The sequence below is a fragment of the Pseudophryne corroboree genome, chromosome 4, assembly GCF_028390025.1.
Source record: "Pseudophryne corroboree isolate aPseCor3 chromosome 4, aPseCor3.hap2, whole genome shotgun sequence".
In the NCBI taxonomy this organism is placed as follows: domain Eukaryota; kingdom Metazoa; phylum Chordata; class Amphibia; order Anura; family Myobatrachidae; genus Pseudophryne; species Pseudophryne corroboree.
Window position 1 is genome coordinate 433709428 of NC_086447.1, and position 21376 is coordinate 433730803.

A 21376-nucleotide genomic window follows, 5' to 3' on the forward strand; every position below is an offset into this window, starting at 1 on the left:
GGAAGTGGGGGCGAGGTAGCATCATGAGAGGAGACAGAGAAGGAACGATCGGAGAGGTAGGAGGACAGCCAGGAGAGGGCAGTATCACGTAGACCAAGAGAGTGAAGGATTTGCAGAAGAAGAGGGTGGTCCACAGTGTCAAAAGCAGCAGAGAGGTCAAGAAGAATAAGCAGAGAGTAGTGGCCCTTAGATTTGGCGGCATGGAGGTCATTGCAGACTTTTGTGAGGGCAGTTTCAGTGGAGTGGAGAGAGCGGAAACCAGACTGGTATGGGTCAAGCAGTGAGTGAGAGGAAAGAAAGGCAGTAAGGCGATTATAGACAATACGCTCAAGAAGTTTGGAGGCAAAGGGGAGGAGAGAGATCGGTCGATAGTTGGAGAGAGTGTTAGGATCAAGGGTAGGTTTTTTAAGAATAGGGGAGACAAGAGCATGCTTGAAGGCAGAGGGGACAGTGCCTGATGAGAGGGAGAGATTGAGAAGGTGGGCAAGATGGGAACAGGCAGAAGGGGAGAGGTAGCGAAGGAGGTGGGAGGGGATAGGGTCGAGTGGGGAGGTTGTGGGGGGGGAGGAGTGTATGAGGGCCAGGATGTAACAGAACAGTGGTGAGATTCGAACCAGCACACACAAACAAGAGGAAAGCCATACTAACCAACTTGAACAGGAACAGCAACAGCTGAACCAACAACATTACTTAACACAGTAATAGTGCAGGCAAAACGAAGAACTGGGCGGGCGCCCAGTATCCTCTACGGACTGCAAGAAAAGGATTTACTGGTTGGTAATTAAAATCCTATTTTCTCTTACGTCCTAGAGGATACTGGGGTCCACATTAGTACCATGGGGATGTACCAAAGCTCCCAAACCGGGTTGGAGAGTACTGAGGTTCCTGCAGAACTGATTGGCCTCTGTGAACCTTCAGTTTGGCCACAGTATCGAACTTGTAGAACTTAGCAAACGTGTTCGAACCCGACCAAGTAGCTGCTCGGCAGAGTTGTATAGCCGAGACACCCCGGGCAGCCACCCAGGAAGAACCCACCGACCTAGCAGAGTGGGCTTGTACTTTAGGAACCGGCAATCCTGCCGATTAATAAGCATGCTGGATAGTAAGCCTGATCCAGTGAGCAATAGACTGCTTTGAAGCAGGACACCCAATTTTCTTGGGATCATAGAGAAACAAACAGCGAGTCAGATTTCCTGTTACGAGCTGTGCGCTTCACGTAGATCTTCAAAGCCCTCACAAAATCCAAGGACTTTGAGGTAGCAGAGGTGTCAGTAAGCACTGGAACCACAATAGGTTGGTTGATATGAAACGCAGACACCACCTTAGGAAGAAATTGCTGACGAGTTCTGAGTTCAGTTCTATCTTCATGAAAAATCAAATAGGGGCTATTGTGAGACAACGCCCCCAGTTCGGACACACGCCTTGCAGCAGCTAAGTGTAACGGTCCTCCACGTAAGAAACTTTACGTCAACCTCCTGTAAAGGCTCAAACCATTCCGATTGTAGGAACTGCAACACCACGTTCAGATCCCAAGGTGCCTTGGGAGGCACAAAGGGTGGTTGGTTGTGCAGAACCCCTTTCAAGAACGTCTGAACCTGAGGGAGGGAAGCCAATTGTTTCTGGAAGAAAACAGATAAGGATGAAATCTGGACCTTCAAGGAGCCCAAACGTAGGCCCACATCCATACTTGACTTTAGAAAAAGGAGAAAACGTCCCAGTTGAAATTCCACTGCAGGAAATTTCCTGTTTTCACACCACAAGACATTTTTTCCAAATACGGTGGTAATGACTTTAGATGTTACCCCTTTCCTGGCTTAGTCATAGTCATAGTATTTCAGGTTGAAAAGAGGCAAAATGCCTATCGCGTTCAACCTGTTTATTGTAATAAGTTGAGTTGATTTTAATGTACCTGCTGAAGAATGTTTTATGACTAGTTAACAACTACAAATCACGTTACACCCGGATTAACACCTTCAATATTTTAAGTGTTGTAGCCTTGGATATCCTTTTCAATCAGAAATTATCCAATCCCCTTTTAAATGCATTTACAGTGTCCACCATTACCACCTTCCCTGGCAAGGAATTCCAAATCCTTATTGCCCTAACAGTGAAGAACCCTTTCCTCCGTTGCGTGCAGAATTTTCTCTCCTCCAGCCTCAGCGAGTGCCCGCATGTCCTAAACAGAGTTCTTTTAATAAATAATTCCTCTGATAACTCTTTGTAGTGCCCCTTTACATATTTGAAGACATTAATAATGTCTCCTCTTAGATGCCTCTTTTCCAGTGTATAAATGTTCAACCTAGTAAAGCCTTCCCTCGTAATCCAGTCCCTCAAGCCCGTTAATCAATTTAGTAGCTCACCTTTGAACCCTCTAGTTCTCCGATATCTTTTTTTATACAGTGGTGCCCAAAAGTGAACACAATATTCCAGGTGCGGACGTACTAATAATTTGTATAGCGGCAGAATTGTCTCAATTGTATCAGCGTCCCTTGTCTCAATTCCCAGTTTTATGCACGCTAACACCTTACTTGCCTTCTTTACTGCGCTTTGACATTGTATACGGTTATTAAGCTTGGATCAGGGTTGGAATAACGTTGTTCGGAATGCCTTTCTGGGCTAAAATTTGATGCTCAACTTCCATGTCGTCAAACGTAGCCATGGTAAGTCTGGATAGACGAACAGCCCCTGTTGTAGAAGATTCTCTCAAAGCGGTAGAGGTCACAGGTCCTCTAGGAGCATCTCCAGTAGATCCATGTACCAGGCCCTTCTTGGCCAATCCGGAGCAATGAGAATTGCTTGAACCTTTTCCCTTTTTATTCTTTTGAGAATTCTTGGGATCAGTGGAAGAGGTGGAAACACGTAAACCATTTGGTAGACCCATGGAGTCACCAGAGCGTCCACCGCCACTGCTTGCGGGTCCCGCGACCTGGAACAATACCGCTTTAGCTTCATGGCCATCATGTCTATTTGTGGAATTCCCCACTGACGTGTTAAGGACTCGAACACTTGCGGGTGAAGGCCCCACTCTTCCGGGTGGAGGTCGTGTCTGCTGAGGAAGTCCGCTTCCCAGTTGTCTACTCCCGGAATGAAGATTGCCGACAGCGCCACCGCGTGTCTTTCTGCCCAGAGGAGAATTCTTATTACCTCTGCTCTTCGTTCTGCCCTGTCAGTTTATGTACGTTACTGCCGTCACATTGTCTGACTGAAACTGAATTGCGTGATTTTGAAGTAGATACGATGCTAGTAGCAGGGCGTTGTATATTGTCCTTAGTTCCAGAATGTTGATTGGAAGAATGGTTTCCTGACTTGACCATTTTCCTAGGGAACTGTTCCCCCTGGGTGACTGCTCCCTGTGCAGTGTCTTTTGGACCTCGTGTCCCCTCTCTAGAAGACTGCTCCCCAACCTCTGAGGCTTGCGTCTGTGGTTAGCAGAACCCAATTTAAAATCCTGAACCTTCGGCCCTCAAACAGGTGAAAAGTCTGAAGCCACCACAGAAGAGAAATCCTGGCTTTTGGTGACAGACGTATCCTCTGGTGCATGTGAAGATGAGATACAGACCATTTGTCCAGCAGATCCAGCTGGAAGGGCCTCGCATGAAACCTTCCGTACTGCAGAGCCTTGTAAGAGGTGACCATCTTCCCCAGAAGGCGAATGCATAGATGCACAGATATCCGGGCTGGTTTTAGGACATCCCGCACCATCGACTGGATTACCAATGCCTTTTCCAATGGAAGTAATACCTTCTGTTCCTCCGTATCCAGTATCATCCCCAGAAACGGAAGCCTCCGTGTTGGTTCCAGGTGGGATTTTGGTAGGTTCAGAATCCATCCGTGATCCTGAAGTAGTTGGGTTGAGATGCAATGCTGTCCAACAACCTCTCCCCGGAAGGCGCTTTTATCAGCAGGTCATCCAGGTACGGTATTATGTTCACTCCCTGCTTGCGAAGGAGAAACCTCATCTCTGCCATTAGCTTGGTGAATACCCTCGGTGCCATGGAGAGGCCAAATGGCAGCGCCTGAAACTGGTAGTGACAGTCCTGTAGTGCAAACCTTAGATAAGCCTGATGAGGCGGCCAAATTGGAATATGAAGGTACGCATCCTTGATGTCCAGAGACACAAGGAATTCCCCCTCCTCCAGACCTGAGATCACCGCTCTCAGAGACTCCATCTTGAACTTGAACACCCTCAAATACAGGTTCAGTGATCTGAGGTTTAAAATGGGCCTGACCGAACCATCCGGTTTCGGTACCACAAACAGGTTGGGGTAATAACCCTTGTTTTGTAGCTGAAGTGGAACTGGGACAATGACCTGAGTCTGTACCAGTTTTTGAATTGCTGCCTGTAAAGTCATACTTGCTTCCGTAGAAGCTGGTAAGCCTGATTTGAAGAATCTGTGAGGTGGGAGTTCCTGAAACTCCAGTATCCCTGGGTGATAAGGTCTGTGACCCAGGGATTCTGGCAAGATGTTACCCAAACGTGACTAAAATAATGTAACCGAGCTCCCACCTGCCTGTCTTCCAGGCAGTGTGGACCACAGTCATGCTGAAGGCTTTGAGGAAGCAAACCCGGAGGTCTGTTCCTGAGAACCTGCAGCTGCTGATTTTCTGGGTTTACCTCTATTACCTTTCAAGGCTGTAGAAGAACCTTTGGATTTGCCTTTGAATTTAACTGTCCAAAAGGACTGCAGAGTTGGAGCAGAGTAGGTTTTCCTAGCTGGGGGTGCTGCGGAAGAAAGGTACGTAGAATTACCTGCCATAGCCTTGAATATCCACTTATCTCCAAAAAGGGCCTCACCTGTGGTAGGTTTTCCACGCCTTTCCTGGAATCTGCATCCGCAGTCCACTGGCGTAGCCACAAGCCCCTGCGTGCTGACACTGCCATGGCAGCGGTGCGTGCGTTGAGCAAACCAATTTCCTTTATGGCCTCCACCATAAATTTAGCAGAGTCTTGAATATGCTGCAGGAGTAAAACTATCAAGGTATCCAATCCGTCAATTAGGTTACCTGACCACTTTGCAATGGCTTTAGTGATCCATGCGCAAGCAATAGTGGGTCTCTGTGCCACCCTAGCAGCAGTGTATAACGATTTGAGTGTTCTCAATCTTGCGGTCAGCTGTGTCCTTTAAGGATGCTGCCCCGGGAACAGGTAAGACTATATTACGTGACAACCTAGATACCGATGCGTCCACAGTCGGAGGGTTTTCCCATTTCTTTCTATCTTCCAGAGGAAAGGGAAAGGATGTAATCAATCCTTTAGGGATCTGACATTTTGTGTCAGGGTTAGTTTCTTCAAACAGGGCATTCAATTCCTTTGATGCAGGAAAAGTAGCCGAGGATTTCTTTTTTACATTAAAATAAGATTCCTCCTCTACCGCCGCCGTCTTGTCAGGAATGTGCTGGACATTTCTGATAGCTCCTATCAGGGCCTGTATTCCTTGTGACAGGACTGTATCCTCCCCAACTCGCATCCACTTCACCCTCCTCTGGATCTTATGTATCATCAGTATCATCCTGCGTGAGCTGGGCCAGAGTATGCTTTTGTGGACAAATGACGGGGGTTTGAGATGCTGGTATGGGAACTGAATCTCTATTCATCAGGTCATCCATAGACTGTCTTAAGAATTGTGTCTCTTTTTCATTACGGTATAATTTAGTAGAAATATGAGATATCATTCCTTTAATGGAAGCTAACCATGGGGGGGTTCTGCCCCACTAGCCTGAGAATGTGTGCTATTCTGAGTACAGGGTAGTGAGTCTCCAGGGGAGGACAGACACTCAGCTGTGCAGGAAACACAGTCCCTGGACATGGTAATGTGAAGGAAACCACACCCACAGACAGAAGGTGAAAAATAGGATTTTAATTACCTACCAGTAAATCCTTTTCTCGTAGTCCGTAGAGGATGCTGGGGTCCACATTAGTACCATGGGGTATAGACAGGTCCACTAGGAGCCACTGGCACTTTAAGAGTTTGAGAGTGTGGGCTGGCTCCTCCCTCTATGCCCCTCCTACCAGACTCAGTCTAGAAACTGTGCCCGGGGAGATGGACAACTTTGAGAGATTTACACAGATAGTGGCGAGATTCACACAAGCTCACACACAAGGCAAACCAAGCTAACTGGACTCGAACACCTGCTGGTGAAGGCCCACTCTCCCGGGTGGAGATCGTGTCTGCTGAGGAAGTCCGCTTCCCAGTTGTCTACTCCCGGAATGAAGATTGCTGCCAACGCGTGTTTTTCTGCCCAGAGGATTATTCTTGTTACCTCTGACACTGCGGCTCTGCTCTTCGTTCCGCCCTGTCGGTTTATATAAGCCTCTGTAGTTACATTGTCTGACTGCACTTGAATGGCTCGATCTCGCAAAAGATGGGCCGCTTGGAGAAGACCGTTGTAGACGGCTCTTAGTTCCAGAATGTATATTGGTAGGCCGGCTTCCAGACTTGACCACCTTCCTTGGAACACAAATAAAGAAAAATGCTCTGCGCTCCAGAAATCACTTAAAATTGATTAATTGATCAATTCAATGCAGTCTAGCAAGGAGAATGATTGACTCAATGAAGCTTGACTTTTTGAAAAAAAAATTTTTTATCAGACAATTAATAATGCACAAGGACACATAAGACAGACAATAAATATATGTAACAGTTTAAAAAGTCAGAGGTTTCTACCTCTTGCATAAGTAAACAGAAACACTGTATCTATATTTGTAAACGTGCTGTTTAAAACCGCGTACAATGTATCTAAAGTGCAGAATAGATATCTTGCGAGAGAAGCTCTCTACAGGGAGTGTCAATTGATTCTAACACTGGCGTCCCAGTGTGATATCATATGAGATGTCCACAGAAGGCTCCACAATAACTGATATAAAATAGGCAAAACAAACAATAATAATTACCCCCGTGCTGGTTCCTGGAATTTACTACAGGGTCCTGTATGCAATAGCACGAGGTGGATATAGAGATTTTGGTTTCGACTTGAGGAAGTCTCCGTTGCTAGGAGACGAAACGCGTTGACGCCCCTTTCTACGAGTTCAGTTCAGTGGACATTTGTTACTTCACAGACAGGCTCCCTACCATCTCGGTCTCGGCACTCCGTCCTTTGTCCACACTGCAGCCAATTGATCTCCAGGAACCATACCTCTGCTGTGAGGTAAAGGTACTCCAGCTATTTACGGCACCTTTACACCTGGATACCGCCGCGGCTAGCCGGACACGAACGGATCTCCGCCGTGAGACCATTACAGCACCAGCCATCAGCGGCTTTGCCGTTCCAAATTGCCACCGCCAGCTAAATAGATCACGTTCTTTGCTGGGAAGTTCCTAATACGTTACCATCTTATGGTCAATTGACGGCTGCTCGGACGGAGGTTCTAACACATCAGCGAGTTTGCTTTTCAACTATTACTGAGGCATCAACCAAAATCTCTATATCCACATCGTGCAATTGCATACAGGACCCTGTAGTAAATTCCAGGAACCAGCACGGGGGTAATTATTATTGTTTGTTTTGCCTCTATTAATTATATATCAGTTATTGTGGAGCCTTCTGTGGACATCTCATATGATATTACACTGGGACGCCAGTGTTAGAATCAATTGACACTCCCTGTAGAGAGCTTCTCTCTCAAGATATCTATTCTGCACTTTAGATACATTGTACGCTGTTTTAAACAGCACGTTTACAAATATAGATACAGTGTTTCTGTTTACTTATGCAAGAGGTAGAAACCTCTGACTTTTTAAACTGTTACATATATTTATTGTCTGTCTTATGTGTCCTTGTGCATTATTAATTGTCTGATAAAATATTTTCTTTTCAAAAAGTCAAGCTTCATTGAGTCAATCATTCCCTTGCTAGACTGCATTGAATTGATCAATTAATCAATTTTAAGTGATTTCTGGAGCGCAGAGCATTTTTCTTTATTTGTGTCTCAATCTGTTTTTCAGCCTAGCCAGCTGTTTTGCTCAGCAGCTCCAATATCATGATTTTTATACTGATTACCAGCCGGCAAATTTATTATATTATATATAGCGCCAGATATATACAGTTTGAGATTATTCCACAACTGTATATATATAAGTTCTCACCTTCCTTGGAAGGTCTCCCCTTGAGTGACTGCGCCCCAGCCCCTAAGACTTGCATCCGTGGTTAGAAGGATCCAGTCCTGAATCCCGAAACTGCGGCCCTCCAGAAGGTGAGGGAGTTGCAGCCACCAGAGGAGTGAAATCCTGGCCTTTGGCGACAGACGTATTATCTGGTGCATGTGTAGATGAGATCCCGACCACTTGTCCAGGAGATCCAGTTGGAAGGGTCGAGCATGAAACCTCCCGTACTGCAGACCCTTGTAAGAGGCCACCATCTTCGCCAGAAGGCGAATGCACTGATGAACCGACACCCGGGTAGGCTTCAGGACATCCCGCACCATTTGTTTGTATCACCAACGCTTTCTCCTCCGGAAGAATCACCCTCTGCACCTCTGTGTCGAGGATCATTCCCAGAAAGGACAACCTCCTGGTCGGCTCCAAATGTGACTTTGGAAGATTCAGGATCCAACCGTGTTCCCTGAGTGGATGGGACGTGAGAACAATGGACCGTAACAGCTTCTCTTTGGAAGACGCCTTTATCAGCAGATCGTCCAGATATGGAATTATGTTCACCCCTGTCTGCGGAGGAGAACCATCATCTCAGCCATCACCTTGGTGAACACCCTTGGTGCTGTGGAGAGGCCGAATTGCAGGACTTGGAACCGAAAAAGACTGTCTAACAGTGCGAATCCGAGAAAAGCTTGATGTGGCGGCCAAATCGGAATGTGAAGGTACGCATCCTTGATATCCAGGGATACCAGGAATTCCCCCTCCTCCAGACCTGATATCACCGCCCTCAGAGACTCCATTTTGAACTTGAGCTCTCTCAGAAAGGGGTTTAGCGATTTTAAGTTTAAAATGGGCCTGACCAAACCATCCGGTTTCGGTACCACGAAAAAGGTTTGAATAGTAACCTTTGTTTTGCAAATGGGGTGGAACTGGTACAATGACCTGTGACTCCACCAACTTCTGGATGGCTTCCTGTAGGATAGCCCTGTCTGCCAGCAAAGCTGGCAAGCCTAATTTGAAGAATCGGTGAGGAGGCAGATCTTGAACTCCAGCCTGTACCCTTGGGACACAATATCATGCACCCAGGGATCCAGGCCGGACGACACCCAGACGTGGCTGAAATGCCTAAGTCTCGCCCCCACCGGCCCCACCTCCAGGCCGCGCTGTCCACCGTCATGCTGAGGACTTTGTCGTACCTGAAGCAGGCTTCTATTCCGGGAAACCCGCCGCAGCAGGTTTCCTGGATTTTGGCCAACCTCCTCTAAAGAAGGTGTTGGACGGCTCGGTCTTTCTTGTTTTAGCAGCCCGTAGCAGGTGCAGCTGAGGGAAGAAAAGGTGACCTACCCGCTTTAGACATGGAAATCCATGCATCCAACGCTTCCCGAAAGAGAGCCTGACCTTTCATGGATTCCATCATAAATCCTGCAGAATCCTGAATGTTACGTAAAAACCAATTCAACGTCACTTTTATCCATTGTAGCCAAATCCTCAAGTAACGTGCCTGACCACTTTACTATAGCTTTGGAAATCCGTGCACAGGCAATAGTAGGACATAGTATAGCCCCTGAAGATTATACTGGCCTGAGGAAAAGTGCTTGCAGCAATCCTGGGACCCTGACAGGCTTGGTGGTCAGTGTAGGGTGTAGGCGCTGGCTCAGGGCGCCCCTCACAGCGCCGCACTATGTACCGCTGAGCCCCGGAGCGCAGTTAGTACTGTGCCTCCTATACCCTGTTGCCGCCATCTTCACACCGGCTCCCTGCTTGTCAGGGGAGCCGGTGACTAACTCGCCACTGATCTTCTGGCTCTGTAAAGGGGTGGTGGCATGCTGCTGGGGTGAGCGATCACCTGTGGCGGGGAACGTTCGATCCCCTCATGAGCTCAGTGTCCTGTCAGCGGAGATAGTGGCTCAGACCCTGAAGGGTGGAAACTACTCCCCCCCCTTAGTCCCTCGAAGCAGGGAGGCTGTTGCCAGCAGCCTCCCTGTGCCTAAACTCTATTAAAAATAATAAAACTAAAAACTCCTATGGAGCTCCCCTAGCTGTGACCGGCTCCTCCGGGCACATTTTCTAAACTGAGTCTGTTAGGAGGGGCATAGAGGGAGGAGCCAGCCCACACTCTCAAACTCTTAAAGTGTCAGTGGCTCCTAGTAGACCCGTCTATACCCCATGGTACTAATGTGGACCCCAGCATCCTCTAGAACGTAAGAGAAACACAGTTTAACCCACACAGAGCCATCAGAGAGACACAGAAATTGGAGTCAGCCACACAGCTCCCTTGTAGCCAAGTAAAACTTAGGTGGGTCGCCACACTAAGTCCCTTAATAGGGCTTAGTATACTACAATACTCCACCCCCCCTTCTAAGACCCCATGGTACCATTGAGGAGACGTGGAGTCTTTGTGGAGGAGCTGCTCTTCCCAGTGATTCCTGTCAGTGTAAGCTGCAGAGGGAAAATGGCGCTGGTGAGCTGCTGGATCCGCTCCGCCCCCTTAATGGCGCTCGGCTTCCCGCTTTTTTATACTGGCCTGAGGTAATTTTTATGCCTAACAGAGGGTTAAAACTCTTGTTAGGTATGATAGCCAGTGTGGGTATGCATTGGTGGCTCAGTGCGCCCCTCACAGCAGGACACACGTCTGTGTCCATCCTCTGAGCCCCCTGGTGCGCAGCCTGCACTCAGAGCTGCGCTCCTACCCTTGTGCCGCCATTCCCTTCGGCAACCCGCTAACCGGGACACCGGCGCTGTACTCACCACTCTTCTATCTTCTGGCTCTGTTAGGGGTGGCGGCGTGCTGTGGGAGGGTACGCTCGCCGTGGTGGGGCTTGCGAATGACTCCCTCAGGAGCTCAGTGTCCTGTCAGCGGATACGAAGCAGGCAGTCTGGTGCCAATCAGACCTGCCTGAAAACAACAAACAGAAAATAAATGCAGAAAACTCTTCAAGATCTTCCGTAAGCGTGACCGGCTCCTCCGGGCACATTTTCTAAACTGAGTCTGGTAGGAGTGGCATAGAGGGAGGAGCCAGTGCACACTATTGATTTCTTAAAGTGCCCAAGGCTCCTAGTGGACCTGTCTACACCCCATGGTACTAAATTGGACATCTCTAAAATGGCTTTAAAGGGAGAAGTTATATTCATGGGAGACTTTAATTTACCTGATGTAAATTGGGAGAGGTCCTTTGCAAGTTCAGCTACAAGTGGCAAATTTCTAAATTCCTTACAGAGAGCATCTCTCAAGCAATTGGTGAGGGAGCCTACTCGCAAAGACTCAATATTAGATTTGATTCTTACAAATGGTGACAGGATATCAGACATATATGTGGGTGAGCACCTGGGATCCAGTGATCATCAAGCAGTATGGTTTAGTATAAAGACAGGATCCAACTCCTGTCACACAAAAACAAAGGTGTTGGATTTTAGAAATGCTGACTTTGCAAAAATGGGGAGATGTTTAAGTGATTCATTGGCGGACTGGAGGAACTTGGAAGGAGTACAGGAGAGATGGGAAAAACTGAAAAGTGCAACACTAAGGGCAACAGACCTTTGTATCAAAAGGGTTAGGAAAAGCACCAGGAAAAGGAAGCCAATGTGGTTCACAAAAGAAGTATCAACTAGTGTGAAAGCAAAAAAGATGGCTTTTAGGAAATACAAACAGACTCAAAATAATAATGACAAAGAGGTGTAACTTGACAGACGGAAGGATGCTAAGAAAGTGATCAGACGTGCAAAGGCAGAAGCTGAGGAGACAATGGCCCAGTCGGTAGATAAAGGGGGCAAAACTTGTTTTAAGTATATAAATGAAAGGAGAAAATCAAATGGAGGAATAATAAGACTTAAGACAGAGAGTGAGAATTTGGTGGAGGGAGACAAGGCAATAGCAGATCACCTAAATAATTATTTTTGCTCAGTATTTACTACAGAAGGAGAAGGGAAGGGGCCACAGTTATGTTGCAAGGACATTCATAAAAATAAGGTAGATGAAAGTACATTTACAGAGGAGAAGGTCCTAACTGAACTTTCAAAACTAAAAGTGGATAAATCAATGGGGCCAGATGGGATACACCCACGGATACTAAAAGAGCTAAAAGATGTGCTGGTGGCACCATTAACAGAATTATTTAACCAGTCACTAAATACAGGTGCCATTCCAGAGGACTGGAAAAGAGCAAATGTAGTTCCATAGTACAAAAGTGGAAGCAAGGAAGAAGCAAGTAACTACAGACCAGTAAGCCTTACATCAGTAGTAGGGAAAGTAATGGAAAAACTACTAAAAGAAAGAGTTGTGGAATAACTTAAATCAAACAACTTACAGGATCCAAAACAGCATGGATTTACTGGTGGGAGATCATGCCAAACAAATTTTATTGACTTTTTTGACTCTGTGATGAAAATAACAGATCAAGGGGGAGCTGTAGATGTAGCATATCTAGACTTTAGTAAGGCATTTGACACTGTCCCACATCGCAGACTGCTAAATAAACTTGAAAGTGTGGGGGTGGATTATAGAATAGTTAAATGGATAAGAACCTGGTTGCAGGATAGGAAACAGACAGTTGTAGTAAATGGAGTGCAATCTATGGAGGGAAATGTTACCAGTGGAGTACCCCAGGGATCTGTACTCGGACCAGTTCTCTTTAATATCTTTGTTGGTGACATTGCAAATGGTATTGAAGGGAAAGTATGCCTTTTTGCAGATGATACAAAGATATGCAACAGGGTAGACACACCAGGAGGGGTAAAACAAATGATTGATGACCTAGCTAGGCTTGAAAAATGGTCAAGAACATGGCAACTACAGTTTAATGCTAAAAAATGCAAAATCATGCACTTGGGTCTCAAAAACCCAAAGGCTAAATATAGTATCAAGGGTACTATAATGGAAACTACTGAGGAGGAAAGGGATTTAGGAGTCACTATTTCAAGTGACTTAAAGGCAGGAAAGCAATGCAACAAAGCAATTGCTTGGTTGCATAGGGAGAGGAATCAGTAGCAGGAAAAGAGAAGTAATAATGCCACTGTATAGGTCATTGGTGCGGCCTCATCTGGAATACTGTGTCCAGTTCTGGAGACCATATCTCCAGAAGGATATAAATACATTAGAGAGAGTGTACAAAGAAGGGCAACTAAAATGGTGCATGGCCTACATCACAAAACTTACCCGGAAAGGCTAAAAGATCTTAACATATATAGTATGGAGGAGAGAAGGGAAAGGGGAGACATAATAGAAACTTTCAAATATACCAAAGGTTTTAACAAAGTTCAGGAGGGAAACATTTTTCAAAGGAAGAGAAGTATTAGAACTCGAGGACATACACTGAAACTGGAGGGAGGCAGGTTCAGGGGAAATTTAAGGAAAAATTATTTCACAGAAAGGGTAGTGGATAAGTGGAATAGCCTCCCATCAGAGGTGGTAGAGGCTAAGACTGTGGAGCAGTTTAAACATGCTTGGGATAGGCATGTGAATATTCTTACAAGGAATTAAGGTTCAATCACTTCCTGTCAATCACATTACGATCACCAGAACGAAGAAAAAACCTTGTAATGCCGTGAGTAAATTACCTAACTGCATAGCAAATTTACTTGGCGCAGTCGCACTGCGGACATTGTGCATGCGCATTAGCGACTTATCGCTCCGTTGCGAGAAAAATATAACGAACGAACAACTCGGAATGACCCCCTATGTTTCTAATGTGGACCCCAGTATCCTCTAGGACGTAGGAGAAAGAGAGTTTCTATAAGACATAATGACTTACAAACAACTGTCGACTGCAGTAGCCTCTATGCATTAAAGGGCAAATCACAGGATAGCATATTACATGTCTGAAATGAAAACTAGAAAAACTGATTCTACAGTAAGAAATGAAAGCAATGAATTCTAGATAGACATACCCAGTAAAAATCTCTGAAAAATCAAAAAAGTATGATCAGGTACATGCATGGATTATGACAACTAAAAGGGCTTACACACGGTACAATATATCTGATATGGACTATATACTTCATATCAGTAGAAAGCACAGTGCATATCGCACCATGAGGAAACACCTTGCGATGCGATGTGTGGCCCCTCGGGATTGGCTTCGCAAGGAAAAAGACTGTGTAGGCAGGGGCAATATTGACTATATCGGAGGTTCATGCCTCCATCCACAATATAGGTAATATCGGCCATTAGCCTGTATTGCATGGTATGTAGGCGGCTTAAGACATTCACATAAAAACATGTAAACTTTCAAACGGATGTACAGTATTTTGTCAAGTTGTGAAATACGACAAAGCCAAATGACAAAATAGCTGCCACCAACCAGGAGCTCCAATCTCCAAACCTTTCCTTTGGCGGTTAGCGTACCAGGACTTTGGTGTATTCTTATTTGTAGCTGTAGAACCCTTATTTGTGGGAGATTCTCCACTGACATTACTCTCCTTAAAGGACATTGCCATCATTTTCCTCTGCTTCTGAGAAAGCTTTGTACCAAGAACTGCTGACTTCTGTCCTCTGTAAAATAATGATTGTGGCATTAAATATGTACAACCATAATACTTTGGCTATATAATCACAAACAAATAGTAACAGCTTATATTAGAGCTCTGTCAGCAGATCACCATTTTTGCTCCTTATGAAGCAAGTTTTCTCTTCTAAGATGTGCATGATTATTTACTTGGGTCTTAAGCAAACTACTCTAGAACACTAGAAAATTGGTTTTAGGGAAGTTGACTGTGATGCTTCAGGACTTTACCAGAAGTGGCATTATGCCATTAGTGCCATAAATGACAGCCACATATTTTGCAAGGATTCTCTTATCAAAGCTTGCAATTGTAAAATTATTCCTAAGATCTCTACAGCTAAAATACTGTAAGTTACAGTACTTTAGAACTGGGACATCTAATGTTACCTCCAGATTTAACTTCCAAATTTGAATGAGATGTTCAGTAGATGGAAAGCTGTTTGCAGTTGAACATAAAGGTTACATTTAAGGCCAAAAATAAAGACATATGTAAGTTCTTGCAACTTTGGTTCTTGAAATTCTTCGGACAGCATTAGCTCTCACCACTGGTGCCCTGCTCACCACAGTGACGAAGAAATCTCTTTATATAAGGTGTGTGACATGGGACAAGACGTAGCAAAGTTTTATTCATACCACAGTCCAGACACTAACCCAGCACTCAGCTTAGGCGTAGCTCCACATTTCTGTACACTTTCTTCTAATTCCATGATTGTTCTGAGATCCACAGTTGGAGGACTAATGGGGCTGTATGACAAAGGAAAAAAAAATTATACGTTATCAAGCAAAGTCAATGCCCTGCTTCTATTCAGTAATGGAAGACTTGCCACTGCAATCTAAATCTATATACTGTACTATCGGGAAAGAACAAAATCCATGCAACCATACCAACCGTACTTTACTTTGTGTAGTCCCAAGTGTAACATCAAGTACATATACCCTATTACTCTTGCAAAAGAGAATATTTCTAATGAATACCATGCTGACACATAAACTGATTCAAAAGCTATTTGGTAGCAAATTTAAGATAATGCAGATTTCATCTCAATACATAAAGTGATATTTCAGAATAACAAATTAATTCTGAAATTATCTGCAAAAGTGCTTTCCTATCAGAAAATACTGCCTCAACAAAGTAAATTCCTTTTGGCATAATATTGTCTGAATCTCATATTTGGTATCTGAAGACAAATGCATTTTAGGATAGCAATGGCTGTTCCAAACAAAAAGTACATCCACTATTGAACAAGCATATACAGATGGAGTGACTTTGTGATAAAAGGCACCAGAAAATTGGTTGCTTAAAAAAAAGAGAGCTTAAAATTATATAAATCCTTGTCTATATGTTAATACCCAGTGTTGTTTATGACTGGATGTTTTCCCAATTTAAAGGGATGTGAAGTAATCTTGCCCGGCTGCTATGAGTTTGACTGCACATGCAAGAAAGACTGAGGCCTACCATCCTGCCACCCACTACCCTAATTGGCTGCTTCACCTACCCAGACATCGGCGGACCCACAGCGCAGGGGTGAGGACCACCAGCTGCAGCTGGCAGCACAGGATGCCGAGGTGTGGTGGTGGGATCAAAATGACTTTGGGCCAGCAGCTTCTTCCACTGGGCTGCTACTGGTTATTCTATTTTAATAGGTTTTAACTTCTTCCTCACCACATCGCCTCCTATTGTTATAATTTGGACTCTGACTTTTATGCTGCCCTCACCGTTGTTTAAGTACTGCCGTTATGCCTCTGTGTTTCGCTCTTGCCTTATATTTTCTTCCTGTAACCCCCACTGTATGCTATACCTCTACTGTTTCTACACCTCCATGGACAGGAAGTACTACAAGTTGACCTATTCATACAGGGTATATCATACTACATGTGTCAGTTGTTTCCATATACTGTATATCTTGGGTACTTGTATTGCTGATCTTACACAATGTACCGTTTGCAGTGAATCCAACATGGCTGCACCCGCCTGGTACTCTCGTGGAAGGGATGAAAGATACATAGATAATATGGTTATGTTGGCATCCTATTTCTAGAGTTCTTTTTTAGGCTTGACCTATTCCATCCTACACAGTGCGCCCAACACGACTGCTTCTCCTGATACCTTTTGTGGGTGGTATATACAACCCATGGAATTTATTACCCAAAATAACTGCACCAACCATGTATTATGCCTACTCTCCGGGGGAAGGGGGTGGGGCGTATTTCTGTGTCGTTCTTTGTACCATGTGCTATGTTTTTGTTGTCTATGAATCCTATGGGAAAGAGCGCTATAAGTAAATACAATTATTTTTATTATTATTATAATACGCACCTGAAAGATACAGCAACCCAGTTAGGAGAAATGGCTGGAGCAGTCCCGGGGCTGGGGATAGCTTTTGGAGAGGAAACTGTTACTTTTGACATCTTTTTAACAGTAGATCTATTTGCTGGAGGTGGCGAGGAGATGACACTTGCATCACAAATTTTATTTTTTACCTGTCGAATAAAAAGAAAAAAGGAATTACTCAACAATTATATTTCTCAATACAACTAAATAATAATACTGAGGTTTACTACAGAGGTTTATTTACAGAATACTAAACAAAATGAGATTTATGGTAAGAACTTACCCTTGTTAAATCTCTTTCTGGGAGGTACACTGGAATCCACAGGGAATAACATTGGGGTGTAGAGTAGGATCTTGATCCGAGGCACCAACAGGCTAAAAGCTTTGACTGTTTCCAAGATGCTCAGCGCCGCCTCCTCTATATCCCCGCTTCCAGGAACTGGAGGTCAGTTTTGTTAACCAGTCCAATGCAGTAGCAGGTAAGAGAGACGACAATAGTTAGTAGCCACAGATACCACATTCTCACGACAGGAGAAGGTATCAGCGGCTAATGTCATACCAACCCAAAGAAGCTAAGTGCGTCAGGGTGGGCGCCCTGTGGAATCCAGTGTACCTCGCAGAAAGAGATTTAACAAAGGTAAGTTCTTACCATAAATCTCCTTTTCTGCAGCGGGGTACACTGGGGTTCCAAAGGGATAACATCGGGGATGTCCTAAAGCAGTTCCTCATGGGAGGGGACGCAGTGTAGCGGGCACAAGAACCCGGCGTCCAAAGGAGGCATCCTCGGAGAGGGAAGTATCGAAGGCATAGAACCTTATGAACGTGTTCACTGAGGACCACGTAGCCGCCTTGCACTATTGTTCAAGGGTCGCACCACTGCGGGCTGCCCAAGAAGGTCCAACAGACCGAGTAGAATGGGCTTTGATAGTAGCAGGAGCTGGAAGGCCAGCCTGTACATAAGCATGTGCAATCACCATTCTAATCCATCTGGCCAAGGTCTGCTTGTTAGCAGGCCAGCCAAGTTTGTGAAAACCAAACAGTACAAAGAGAGAATCAGACTTCCTAACGGAGGCTGTCCTCTTCACATAGATTCGGAGAGCCCATACCACATCCAAAGACTGCTCTTTGGAGGATAAATCCGGAGAGACAAAGGCCGGAACCACAATCTCATGGTTAAGGTGGAAAGAAGACACCACCTTAGGTAGATAACCAGGTCGCGTTCGAAGAACCGCCCGGTCACGGTGAAAAATCAGATAGGGGGACCTACAAGACAAGGCACCCAAATCTGATACCCGTCTAGCAGAGGCAATAGCCAGCAGAAACAAGACCTTGAGGGAAGGTCCGCAGATTCAAGAGGTTCAAACGGAGACTCCTGCAAAGCCTCCAGAACCACCGACAAATCCCAGGGAGCCACAGGTGGGACATAGGGCGGTTGAATCCGTAAAACACCCTGAGTGAATGTATGAACATCCGGCAGAGTCGCAATTTTTCTCTGAAACCATACCGACGAGGCAGAAATATAAACCTTGAGGGAGGCCAGCCGAAAGCCCAAGTCCAGGCCCTGTTGTAGGAAGGCCAAAAGTTTGGCCGTACTAAACTTGTAAACGTCATGATTGTTAGATGCGCACCAAGCAAAGTAAGAATTCCAGACCCTATGGTAAATCCAAGCAGGCTTACGGGCCTTCAACATAGTTTCAATGACCGCCTTAGAAAATCCTTTGGCCTTCAGTACGGAAGCTTCAAGAGCCATGCCGTCAAAGCCAGTCGGGCCAAATCCTGGTAAACACAAGGGCCCTGAACGAGGAGGTCTGGTCATTGCGGAAGCAGAAGAGGACGCTCTAGCGAGAGACCCTGTAGGTCTGAGAACCAATGCCGTCTGGGCCACTCTGGAGCTATTAGAAGAAGGATTCCTCCTTCTTGCTTGAACTTCCTCACTACTCTGGGCAAGAGTGACAATGGAGGGAACACGTATGGCAGCCGCAAGTTCCATGGAATTGCCGCTTCCCAATAGAGGACCCCCGGAATGAACACTGCCGATATGGCTGGCAGATGGCGTTCCGCCCACTGAAGAATCTATGGCACTTCCATCATTGCCATGCGGCTTCGAGTGTCGCCTTGATGATTTATGAACGCCACCGTGATGGTTTTGTCTGACTGTACTTGAACAGGCTTGTTCAGTACCAGAAGCCGGGCCAGTTTCAGAGCATTGAACACTGCCCGCAATTCTAGAATGTTTATCGGGAGGAGAGACTCCTCCCTGGTTCACCGACCCTCAAGAGAGTGCTGCTCCAACACCGCGCCCCAACCCCTCAGACTGGCATCCGTCGTTAGAAGAACCCAGTTGGAGATCCAGAAGGGATGACCCCTGCTCAATCGTTGGTCCTGCAGCCACCAGGTCAGTGACAGACGGACCTCCGGAGACTAGGAGAACATTTGAGACCTGATCCGATGAGGCAGGCCGTCCCACTTGGCAAGAATCAGTTTCTCCAGAGGGCGGGAATGAAATTGAGCATACTCCACCATGTCGAAAGCCGACACCATGAGGCCTAGTACTTGCATCGCCGAGTGTATCGACACACGCAGACGAGAAAGGAAGCAACGTATCTTGTCCTGAAGCTTCAGGACTTTCTCCTGTGTCAAAAACAACCTCTGGTTGTGTGTGTCCAACAACGCTCCCAGATGCACCATGCTCTGGGCAGGGACCAGGGATGATTTCTTCCAGTCCAGATCCAAATGACGGAGGAGAACTTCTGGAGAATTGGCCAGGATCAGCAGATCGTCCATATACGGCAGGATCCGGATGCCCCGACAGCGGAGTGAAGCCGTCATAACTGCCATGACCTTGGTGAAAATTTGCGGAGCCGTGGTCTGACCAAACGGTAAGGCCCCTAATTGGCAATGGAGATTGCCAATAGCAAACCGCAGGTATTGCTGATGTGACATGGCAATATGGATATGCAGGTAAACATCCTGTATATCCAAGGATACCATATAGTCCCCAGATTCCAAAGCCAGGATAATAGAGTGAAGGGTCTCCATACGAAACTTGGAGACCCTCACAAACTTGTTCAAAGATTTGAGGTTGAGAATGGGCTGGGAGGAACCATTCGGTTTGGGAACTAGGAACATCATTGAATAATACCACCTGCCCCTCTGAGCCAGAGGCACCGGCACTACCACTCTGGTGTCCAGGAGGGATTGTACCACTAAACAGAGAGTTTTTGCCTTCACCTGATCCGAAGGGATGTCAGCCAGGCAACAGCGAGGAAGGGGACGTGTCTTGAAGGATATAGCGTATCCGTGAGTGATGACTTCCCGTACCCAAGCGTCCAAAGTGGCTGATAGGGCACAGGAGGTCCCATAGGGGGCGCAAGTCTAGTTACCAGCGTAGTCAGTAAATTAGAAAAGGCAGCCCAAGGCGGGCCCTTATGTGCCCCCATTGTTACACTCTGACTGTGGGGTACAAAACCCCCAAAACCTGAACCTTTCGCAGCCATGTTATCCTTAAATGCATCTGGGACATCACAACCGCGCACGGTGGAATCAGCCCCAGGCCCATCGACCCCTGTAACTGACATGATATGAAAGCGTAAACCACGGGCGACACAGTACAATGTCAGCAAATATAATACCTAACACAAACCCCCCGTGCAGTGTGACAGCACAAACAGAGGATTTCTGAGGTAAAATGTGACTAAAAAACACAGAGAAAAATACAAAATACTTATATCCTGTGAAATACCTATATTATCTAATAACCCTGACGCACGGAGCCCCTTCAGGTTACAGAATATAGAGATAGCAGTAGGAGTGAGATACATGGAGTAGAGATCACCCAGCAGCTATATGCACACACACACACAGTCACATGTACAATGCAGGAATTATGACAAATAATAAAACTGCACTAGACTAGCAATACTATTACTGAGTAAAGCTATGTATATAGATATATCAATGCACAGTAAAAATAAGAATTTACTTACCGATAATTCTATTTCTCGTAGTCCGTAGTGGATGCTGGGGACTCCGTAAGGACCATGGGGAATAGCGGCTCCGCAGGAGACAGGGCACAAAAGTAAAAGCTTTAGGATCAGGTGGTGTGCACTGGCTCCTCCCCCCATGACCCTCCTCCAAGCCTCAGTTAGGATACTGTGCCCGGACGAGCGTACACAATAAGGAAGGATCTTGAATCCCGGGTAAGACTCATACCAGCCACACCAATCACACTGTACAACCTGTGATCTGAACCCAGTTAACAGCATGATAACAGCGGAGCCTCTGAAAAGATGGCTCACAACAATAATAACCCGATTTTTGTAACAATAACTATGTACAAGTATTGCAGACAATCCGCACTTGGGATGGGCGCCCAGCATCCACTACGGACTACGAGAAATAGAATTATCGGTAAGTAAATTCTTATTTTCTCTGACGTCCTAAGTGGATGCTGGGGA

The 21376-nt window shown here is 45.8% G+C and overlaps 1 protein-coding gene across 5 annotated transcripts in view; it reads right to left on the reverse strand.

The window, feature by feature from the left end:
- The window catches only part of IBTK (inhibitor of Bruton tyrosine kinase), a 325853-nt gene that overhangs the window by 74583 nt on the left and 229894 nt on the right, over positions 1 to 21376 (reverse strand). For all 5 annotated transcript variants that reach the window (XR_010176005.1, XM_063916884.1, XM_063916885.1 and 2 more), the window contains 3 exons: positions 16905 to 17068; positions 15239 to 15331; positions 14431 to 14577 (listed from right to left, as the gene is read on the reverse strand). Coding sequence is in view for 4 of the 5 variants with exons in the window: in XM_063916884.1 (XP_063772954.1) it covers positions 14431 to 14577; positions 15239 to 15331; positions 16905 to 17068 (404 nt within the window). In the remaining variant the exon portion in view is untranslated. The remainder of the gene's footprint in view (positions 1 to 14430; positions 14578 to 15238; positions 15332 to 16904; positions 17069 to 21376) is intronic.